This window comes from Cajanus cajan, chromosome 1 (assembly GCF_000230855.2).
Source record: "Cajanus cajan strain Asha chromosome 1, NIPB_CcT2T_4, whole genome shotgun sequence".
NCBI classification, from domain to species: domain Eukaryota; kingdom Viridiplantae; phylum Streptophyta; class Magnoliopsida; order Fabales; family Fabaceae; genus Cajanus; species Cajanus cajan.
The window spans coordinates 88,719,580-88,730,044 of NC_138517.1; the positions used below are offsets into that span (position 1 = coordinate 88,719,580).

The 10,465-nt window shown below is 29.2% G+C and overlaps 1 protein-coding gene across 8 annotated transcripts; it reads left to right on the forward strand.

The window, feature by feature from the left end:
* The first annotated feature begins 4,430 nt into the window (after positions 1-4,430).
* LOC109804258 (uncharacterized) lies at positions 4,431-10,170 on the forward strand. 8 transcript variants are annotated; one of them, XM_083066975.1, is made up of 7 exons: positions 4,447-4,584; positions 4,707-5,019; positions 5,182-5,406; positions 5,541-6,882; positions 7,641-7,907; positions 8,875-9,030; positions 9,736-10,170. In XM_083066975.1, exons 3-7 carry the CDS (start codon positions 5,381-5,383, stop codon positions 9,853-9,855), a joined length of 1,911 nt encoding a protein of 636 aa, XP_082923101.1. In that variant the 5' UTR covers positions 4,447-4,584; positions 4,707-5,019; positions 5,182-5,380; the 3' UTR covers positions 9,856-10,170. The 8 variants fall into 8 exon arrangements, with proteins under 8 accessions (XP_020221647.2, XP_020221646.2, XP_020221640.2 ...); XM_083066972.1 differs by having other exon boundaries at positions 5,187-5,406; XM_020366052.3 differs by having other exon boundaries at positions 4,707-4,838; positions 5,187-5,406.
* Positions 10,171-10,465: the final 295 nt, after the last annotated feature.

The following is a 10,465-nucleotide window of genomic DNA, read 5'->3' on the forward strand; positions in this document are numbered from 1 at the left end:
AGTTTTTTTTATAAATAAAATAAATTAAAAATTTAATGGCTAAGATTTCTTGTCGTAAAAATGTCACCGTAGATTGATGATCCGAGCCTGTAGTTATATTCATACAATTACCTTTTTATTCAATTTTTCTCTTAATTTATAGTCTATCATATGATTAAGTGTATCTATTATTTTTTTATCTAAAAAATTATAATAATCCATTCTTATCCTTACCAATTTAATCAATACTCTTTTATCTCTCTTCTTTCTATGTATAGACCTTAAACTGTAGTGTGTACTCTTAACAATTTTCATATTAAAATAGGCAAGTACGATAAAATAATTTGTGCAACATATGGTATCATTAATTACATGTATGGTATTAGAAGTATCCTAACACTATGCTTGCTAGAGAGTAAGGAAGTGGAGGAAATAAAAAAAAATGTAAGAATTGATTTAATATGAAATAGAATAGAATAAAGTGAATTTTATAGTTGATAAATAGGGAAAAATTAAATGAAAAATAAAAGTGAATTGATATTTTAAAATTATATTTATTAAGTTATACTACAAAAAAGTTATCATATACCGACAACTATTATATAGTGACATAATATTTGTGATTAAAAATTACTTTTACTTACACAATAGATATACAATATGTTGATATATTATTAAAAAATGTAGATATATATTATAGTGATATACAAAATATGTTATTAAATTTCATTCAAAATTAATACTAAAATTATGTGTAGTCTCATGTCAAATAGATATATACATATACACTTACATATATTATACCTATAATTGCACTCTTTTTTTTTTTATGTAACTATATATAATATTTCTTATAGAATTAGATTTTTATGTAAAAAAAAATAATATATGAACTATCATTTTACCCTTCCACTCATTAATGTGTGTTGTTACTTTCTTATGCATATAATGCATTAAAAGTTATCATAATTGAACATAATAATGATAATCAAATATGAATAAAAAATAAGGATAATTGAATATTAAAAGTCACCAAATAAACATAATTAAATATTAAAAAAATCAAAAATCATAAACCAATATCAAAGATAACGTAATCGAATATAAAGTAAACCATAATGAATATAAAGATGACAAAAATAATTTTATTTTTTGATATACAATTCATGCAAATCTTCACATTTTTTAAGATCTCATTATTTATTCTTAAAATTTCACTCAATTCTATCCTACTAAGCATAATTATTTCTTTTAAATCCCTTCCAATCCACCCTCCTCCACTCAAATTCACGTAAAAGGTCAAAAGTAAAATTACCGCACCACTATTTCTACTGACAGTTATGAATTTAATAATTTACAATCACAGTTACAGTAAAGTCTTTGGGAATAATAAGGGTAGCAGAAAAAGGAATCACTGTTAACGTCGAATGGTGGAAGTTTGGGGCTGTAGTTCAGATTACTGAAAACATATCACATTCAAATTTATTATATTTTAAAACTTTAAATATAAGTTTTGACTTTGTTTCTTTTAATCAATGATATGTATGATTTTTAAAAGATAATAAATTTATTATTCACCAGGAATTTTGATTAGACGATTATATTAAAAAAAAATCTTTAAATGGTGAGTACATACTACATAAAGTCATGGTTCATGATGTATACACCTCCTTTTTTCTATAATTACACCTTCTTTTTTTAAAAAATTTTAAATTTTTAAAGTATTGTTAATTTTTAATTTTTAATTTTAATTTTACATCCACAATATTTAATTTCGTACTTTTTTTTCATTCATTTTATCTTTTTTTTTTCAATTTTTATATGCATCCATTACCTTTCTTTCATTCACCTATTTTAGTAGTATTAAAAATTAAAAGAGAAAAAAAAGTGTGTAAAAAAGAAGAAGAAAGAAGAAAACTGAAAGTTGGAAGTGTAAAATTAGAAAATAAAAAAATTAATATTTTATATTTTAAAAAAAAAATTAAAGAGGTGTACTTATAATAAAAGGAGGTGTATATATCATGAGCCTAAAGTCATAAACCATCGGTGACGTACACGGGCCTTGTCCACTCGTTTGTGATGTTTAATTTAAGCAAACACAAGTGGGTCATTAGTTGGATTTGGGTCACCACTGGGCCGTAACACTACCTAGGCCTTCTGGTTGTTTCGATTGACTTCAATTTAGCATTCATCATACATATCTTAATTTAGGATTTAGGGTTTAAAAAAGTAAAACAAATAATTTCAATTCCTTATTTATAAATAAAATAAAATCTTAAATTCAGTTCCTAATCTCTTACGCATTTACGATAAATATCTTTAAGAGTTAATCACTTATATACTATTAGTGAATTTTTTTTTACACCAGCAACCAAGTATATCTTTTAATTGTGCCATGTCATTATAAACACATTTATTTTTAACAGTGACATGACACAATTAAAAGATATAATTAGTTGCCAGTGTATAAGTGTTTAACTTTATCTTTAATTATAATTTTTGAAATAAAAGTTTACAATAAACATTAGGACATCTATCTCCTCATTTTAAAAGCAATTTTAACACGAGATTCTTATTTTTCCAATTCTTTTTTTTTGGTTGTCTTTTGTCCTGAAATTGTTAATCATGGTAAAAGTATGATGTTCGCATTAAATAAAGAGAAGATGATAACATTAGGCACATGGAGGTGTAACGCCATAAACAGCCGATTAATAAACATAAAGCATTGGCTTAGGTTACTTATGCACTATAAAATGACACGTTCCTTTATACCGCAACACATATGTAGCTTTCATTGATGGGTGCTAAACTTGGCTACCAATTCTTCTCACTTGTGCTAAACTCAGCATTAATTAAATAGTAAAGAAAGTCAAACTTTCATTTAATTGAATGATCGATTATAAAATTAATATTTATTTGTTGTTATATAAAAATTTAGGTCATATCCACAGCATTGAAATTCAGTATTTTTTTTCTTCTAATATAGATCAAAATTATTTTTATTAGAAATAAATTTATTCGAGTAGATAAGACTACTAAAAACTTATACAACCCTTTCTCTAAATATTTGATGCAATTATATACTCAAAATCCAAACAAATTTGAAATTACATTGACGTTTGATTTGATGAATATCACGTAACTCTGTAGAACAAAAAGAATGAAAATTTAAGTTTACCGTTCAAAGATAGAATTCGTCAAATTGTCTACGCGATTGAAAAATATGTTGTAAACTTATTTATTCTGTCCCATGGCGACTCTAGAATTCAAAAGAATAAAAAACATTAATAAACAAAAAGAATAAAAAAACGGAAAACTATCATACCTTTTCCATCAAGATTATTTACTTGGAATTATTTTTAGTATGGTTGACTCTTTAGTTCTAGAAATTAAATTAATCAAGTTTGAATATACTTTTCGTCTATATAGTTTAACCATTTTTTATTTGTCTTTATAATTTTTTAATTATTATTATTATTTTTATAAATTTTAAACATTTAATCTTTAATATATGTCATAAAAAATAGTTACAAAAGTAAAATTTATTGATGTCAAATTTTATTTTTGTTTTTTTTTACATTATCATGTGATACAACAACGTAATATGTAATTATGTATCACAGTGTCAGTGTCACGTTAAAGAAAATGTCTTGTCGATAATAATATTATATTATTGGTATCATAAAGAAATTTAAAATGGAAAAAAAATATAAAGAGGAAAAAAATGAATTTGCAATAATGGGAAAGGGAAAAACTAAAACAAAATATTAATACATTTCTTTTAACTTATTTTATGTCATAATAGTACAACAAAAAGAAAAAAAAAGGGCTTAATTTAACTATCCAAAACATAGATCTTACCATGTTAATAGTTGAAAAAGTAGTCACTGAATATTTTTTAAAATTCAAATGATCATTACACTAAATGAATTCCTTTAAAGTTTACTCTTTTGATGAATTAAATGTGCTACAATATAATTTTAGTTTCTTATTTTTATTTTAGATTTTAGTTTGATGTTTTTAATTTTAATAAATTTACTTGAACTTCTTAAAGTATTTTTATTAGTTAAATCAAATTTTCTATTAAATTTTCACATTATTAATGTTAGTTTTGATTTTCGTGAGATCTTTATAACTTCTTTAACAAGATAAATTAACAAAAAGACAAATTTAGTCTAAAATTGACGTGGTTAAAAAATATCTTTTTAAGAATATCACTATATAAGATAATTATTTTAATTTTCACTAAAAAAAAGCACTATATGTCTTTGCAAAAAAAGTTAGTTATCATCCATAAAGTAAGTAATTTTTATTTTTTATTTCACTCTTAAAAGATATATCAGAGATTAAATTAAAAATATAATTTTTTACAAAATGTTTAGAAATGAAATTGGCATAATATAGAAGAGTGAAAGCCAAAAGGTAAGTATTTAATTTAATTAAAAAGGGTGAAATGAGTTTCTTGGGCCTTAGGGTTTGTTGTATTGGTTATGAACGACTCACAGACAAAAGTGTTCTCACAATCGCACAAAACTGAGGCTCGCCTACTTAATCGCATCTTCCAAACTCTCATTCCATTCCATTGCATGTTCCTTTCCTTCTCAGGTCCTCTTCCTCCTCTCTCCCTTACCACTTCGCTCTTTTCTTTTTTCTCATTTTTCCTTCGCCTCCACGTTTTCCGGAATTCAATTATTATTTTTTTTCATTTTTTTTTTTGTTTCTAGTAGGTTTTGTGGCTGTTGCATACATGCTGCTGTGTTTATTTGATTAAAAGATAAAATCTTTAGCGTCTTTCTTTCTGGGGTAGGTTGGTTTTTGACCCCGGGATCTTTAATGCGGGAAATGCATCTGGACTCAGTGTATGAATCTTTGATCTTTTTCAATTCTGTGGTACCCCAATAATTATTGTTGATTCTTCAGCAATTTGGGGACTTTAATCTCGTGTATATCTACAATTTGAGCTGGGTGTGTGGTGCTCTGAGTAATGAAAATTTAATCTCTGACCTGTTTCTATTGGACTGCCTTCACTGCCTTGGAGAGGTAGAGATCTATTCTAACAAAGGAAAATAATAGAAACAGCAACTCTCACTTTCTAATTGAAATATCTAACCCCATTAAGTTCCCTATGATTCCCACCTTGGTGTGTAACATAATGTCTTGTAATTGTTTTAACTTTTTACCATTTTTTTTCTTAATATGTAGAGCAGGCAGTAATTGAGTGGAATAGAGAGGTAATACTGGCAAGGTGGGAATGAATTCGGACTCCAAAAAATGAGGATCAAATAGAGGAACATATTATATGCTGGATCATTTGAATTTTCATCCCGTTGATGCCTCTTGGAGGAATGGACATTGTGTACACTCGTGTAAAATTTAATGCATATCTACATGTATACCTTTTATGGTCATGAGTGAAGAGAAGCAACTGTAGGTAGCATTTCCAAAGTAATGTTTTACTTATTTACAGTATTTATGGGTAAAATAACTCGAAACATAGTCGAATTACTTGATTAAAATATTGTTGTTTCCTAGTTGACATAGTTTTTGGTTGTACCTTGCAGATATTTGATGCTTAGAAATATAAGGAGATCTGCTCAATCTGTTCGTAGAATCAATAGCAGATACCGGGAAGTGAGGAAAAATGGGCCAATTGTCCCAGTTGGACCGAGTATCCACCACTGCCGGTTGTACATGCAATATAAGTTTCCTAGTGAAGCACGCAGTTCATTCTTATGGCATGGGACAAGGGAAGGCTTTCATAAATGCTTTTCGTTCAGGAACTTTTCTGTAACCTCAGCAAGTAAAACAGTTACACATCAATCTCAGATTGCTTGGAAAAGCCTGTTCAGAAAGTATTGTTGCAGTGGTGATGGTAGATTTCCTCCTACTGTAAATATGATTGCTCAGGCAGTGAGCTTGGCTTTGGCTCGTTCTTATTTGATAGTTCCTGGTATTTTGGCATTTACATCTGGAGAGCTTGCATTAGCTCAGAGAAATTGGGCAGATGTAGAACGTTACCCATCACAGAATGGTTTGTATATGCGTGCACAAGATGGGTATAATTACATGTTTACATTTACATTCTTGATTGTTGAAGGTCTTGTCTTATTAGTGAGGGCTCTCTATCTAGCAATACTATTCTCTCCCAGCATTGTGATGGCACCATTTGCAGATTCTTTTGGACCAAAGTTCAGGAAACTGTGGCTCCATGTTGTTCATCGCACATTAGAAAAATCAGGTCCAGCATTCATAAAATGGGGTCAGTGGGCAGCTACACGGCCTGATCTCTTTCCTCGAGATCTATGCACTAAGCTTTCAGAGCTTCATACCAAAGCTCCTGAGCATAGTTTCAGCTACACAAAGAAAACTATAGAAAAAGCATTTGGTCGAAAAATTTCTGAAATTTTTGAGAACTTTGAAGAAGTTCCTGTTGCTTCTGGAAGCATTGCTCAGGTGCACCGTGCTTCATTAAAATTTCGTTATCCTGGTCAGCAGGCAAAGCCACTGGTGGTTGCAGTAAAGGTTAGACATCCTGGTGTGGGAGAATCAATCAGACGGGATTTTGCTATTATTAATTTGGCAGCAAAAATTTCCAACTTCATTCCTGCTCTTAATTGGTTAAGATTAGATGAGAGTGTACAACAATTTGCAGTTTTCATGATGTCTCAAGTTGACCTTGCTAGGGAAGCTGCCCATTTGAGTCGCTTTATTTATAATTTCCGTAGATGGAAGGATGTTTCTTTCCCTAAGCCTGTCTATCCACTTGTGCACCCTGCTGTCTTGGTGGAAACATATGAAAAGGGTGAAAGTGTCTCATATTATGTTGATGATCTTCAAGGACATGAACGGGTTAAATCTGCTCTTGCTCACATTGGAACTCATGCACTTTTGAAAATGCTTCTGGTAAAATATATCTCTCATTTGGCTATTTTGCAGCATTTCCATTGCTTTTATTTTCGGGGTTCTTGATTTATTATGCACTATATAAAGTATAAATCATCCCATTCTCAGCGATGACTTCGAATCACATATCCATGATTTGTTATGATGCATATTTTTTTTCTACAAAATCCATAACCATTTTTTGTTTTTTAATAATTATCAACTCTTTCTGGAAACTGTCTTTACTATGGGCTGAGCTGGTTTTTTCTGCTCATGACAGTCAATTTAAGATTCGGAAGGGTTTCTTAGTTGGATTTTCATAAATTTGGTGAGCTTTACTCAACTGGTTTTGGTTGTTTATATCTATGAAAGAAACAGTATCAGATTCAGATTGTAGAGAAATGATCTATATTGATGGAAAACAGTGTCACACAGCTGACAATCCCTCTTATTTGTAGGCAATTCCTAAATCCTAACTAATTAATGGGTAACTAGCTGCTACCTAACGATATAGTATCTATTTATATGATTAATTTATTGGGTTTTCTTTCGTAGCTTATCTTTATCTATAGCTGTGCTTATTTCCTAGTTATAATGAATTTCTTTATCTAAAATAATAGTTTGTTTTTGAAAGAACATCTTTGATCTTTAATAATAATCATATTATGTCCTAATCCTTAGTATGAACTAAAAGAAACATGGGTGCCATATTAGTTTTAATTTTATAATTGAACATCATAAAGTTTTAGCTTCCAAGACATTGCAATGTCTTCTTTCAGGTGGACAACTTCATTCATGCAGATATGCATCCTGGAAATATCCTCGTTCGAGTGTCTCAGAACAAGTCTCAAAAACGGCTCTTCAAATCAAAGCCTCATGTAGTTTTCCTTGATGTAGGCATGACTGCTGAACTCTCTGGAAGTGATAGAGTAAATCTACTAGAATTTTTCAAAGCTGTTGCCCGCCGAGACGGCCGGACTGCTGCAGAATGCACCCTCAATTTGTCAAAGCAACAGAACTGTCCAAATCCAAAGGCCTTCATTGAGGTATTTTTTTCTTCAACTTACATTTATTTTTTATTCAATTCAATCTACAAATGTTTTAACTAAGACTTAGGTCTTGTTTGAAATGATTCTTGTTTTTTTTAAAAATTTATTTTCAACAGTTATTAAATTGTTTTCAGTATATTTTTTGAAAACAAAACAAAACAAAAATTTGTTTGTTAAAAAGTTCCAAAATTTGTTTTTAAAATAATTGTACATGAGACATTAACACTTGTCAATTATACACAGTACAAGGTCAAAAAGGTTCTTTATTTATTGCAAGAATACCATCAGATTTAAAAACAAGGGTTAAATATATTTTTTGTTCCTTAAAATTCTTTTGGAGTCCCTATAAAAACTTAATATGTTTAATCCCTACATTTATCAAAAGTGATGTGGTTGTAGTCCCTCATCAAGGACTAAAAATATGTGATTGATTTTTTTTATAGGAACTAACATCGAATTTTGAAATATTTTGGACCAAAAACATTTTATCCTAAAAACAAATATACAGAAAACAACCAAGTTGTTTCTGTTTTCTTGTTTTCAGAACTGCAATTTTGGGAGCAGTTTACAAAATACATATGTAGAAAACAATTATACAAACATGTTTTTCTTATTTATTTAAAAAAAAACCGAGAATAGTTTCTGAAGACTACAATCAAAGTTTCAAACAAGGACTTTACTATTATGGATTTGTTTTGTGATATCTTAGTCAAAGCTTATACGGACAGGTGTATTACACATGTAGTTATATGTGCGGACTTTTCTGGTTAATTGACCCTGATCATTGAATATTTTATTCTATTTCAGTGTTGTTAGTAGCCATCTGACGCTGGTTTTTGTCTGTCTGCTTAATTTTCTACAGATAAATGTCTTTTATTTTCTTCGATAAGTCTATTTTTTTTGGAACTCCTTGAATATGATCTTGAACTTTGTCATACATTTTCTTCTATTTGTTTTCTAACAGGAGGTGGAAGAGGCGTTTACTTTTTGGGGCACCCCTGAAGGTGATCTGGTCCATCCTGCAGAGTGCATGGAGCAATTACTTGAGAAAGTTAGGCGTCATAGAGTTAATATTGATGGCAATGTTTGTACTGTCATGGTGACGACCTTGGTTCTTGAGGTAATTATTTTTCTTCTTTTCATCATGTTCACCAAATATGCAAGTTTGTGAACATACATGCAAACAATAACACTTAGGTTAAATTATATTTTTGGTCCTTTATTTTTTAAAATGTTCATTTTAATTCTTTATATCCTAAATTTAGGTTAATTTAGTCGTTTCCAATATTTTTAACTAATTTAAGACTTCAAACTTATTTTATAAAATTCACTTATATTTCAAATCAAATGTGTTATAAACATGGTAAAAGTAAAATTTCAAAAAATATAATTTTATATTATTTTTTAGTTATTTATGAAATATACTTTTTGCAAGATTTTCACTATATTTGTAGTTCTTTTGGATTTGAACGGTAATTGCATTTTATAATTTTCATATAGGTAAATCTAATGTTCCAAGTTTTAAATCTTGAATTTGTCAAAAATTGATTTAAAATCATTTCATAAAATTGAAAATGATAATTATTTTAAAATGATCAAATTGATTCAACTATAAAAGATAAAGGATCAAAATGAATATTTTAATAAATTAAGAATCAAAATAAATCTAAAAATCCAAGATAATTGACCAAAAGTATAATTTAGTGTATCACTTATTTCCTCACGAACATGCATGCATGTAAAACATCTATCTTCCTACCACATACAACAAAGGATAAACCTTTCTATTCCTTTCCGCTGATATTGGTAAATGTTGAATTTGTAGGGTTGGCAGCGAAAGCTTGATCCTGGGTACAATGTGATGCAGACGTTGCAGACATTGCTACTTAGAGCTGATTGGGCAAAGTCTCTTTCTTACACAATTGACGGACTCATGGCCCCTTAAGGAGGAACTTTCTTTCTTTGTTGAGGCTCTTGAGAAACAATTTTGACTAACATCATAAAACCCAAAGCAAAACATGTCCTGAGGGCTCTCCCACATTTGCTTGTTTTTATTTTAATTTTTGAAAGATTTATCCCCTGTATTTATCTTGGGTAATTTCCAAGTTTTTTTTTGAGCATCACAGTTTACAAGAAAAATGGAAGTAGAAAGAATAAAGCGGTGAATATATTTCCTTTCCCTTAGCCTGTTGTTGTACCTACCCGATAAATGAACGGTATAATTAGAATTTGGAATGAGAAGTAACATTTTATGACCCTACTTATTACAAATGTCACGTTTTAAACTTAAGAACGCCGCTAATGTTTCTGCTTATTATTTCTTAGTTAAAGTGAAATTAAGGGAAAAATACTACGAGCAGCTCTTAGAACGAGGGAGAACTCTCAGGTGGAGGCAAGAAGAGATAAGGAAAGAATGCGAAGTTTAGCTGTATTTAAATGATTGAGAAATCTTCACAATTTGCAACATATTTCTTTAGTATACTTTTTATTTCTGGGTTAATTTTACGACTTATATAAAAAGGTAAACTCGCTATTTAACCTTATAAAATGTTTAA

Bases quoted from the DNA above. Each gene is read 5' to 3' on its own strand.
- LOC109804258 (XM_020366051.3), top strand. From the start codon at position 5,381: ATGGTCATGAGTGAAGAGAAGCAACT. The intron at 5,407-5,540 runs GTAGGTAGCATT...TGTACCTTGCAG, and splicing joins ATGAGTGAAGAGAAGCAACT to ATATTTGATGCTTAGAAATA. The intron at 6,883-7,640 runs GTAAAATATATC...GTCTTCTTTCAG, and splicing joins CACTTTTGAAAATGCTTCTG to GTGGACAACTTCATTCATGC.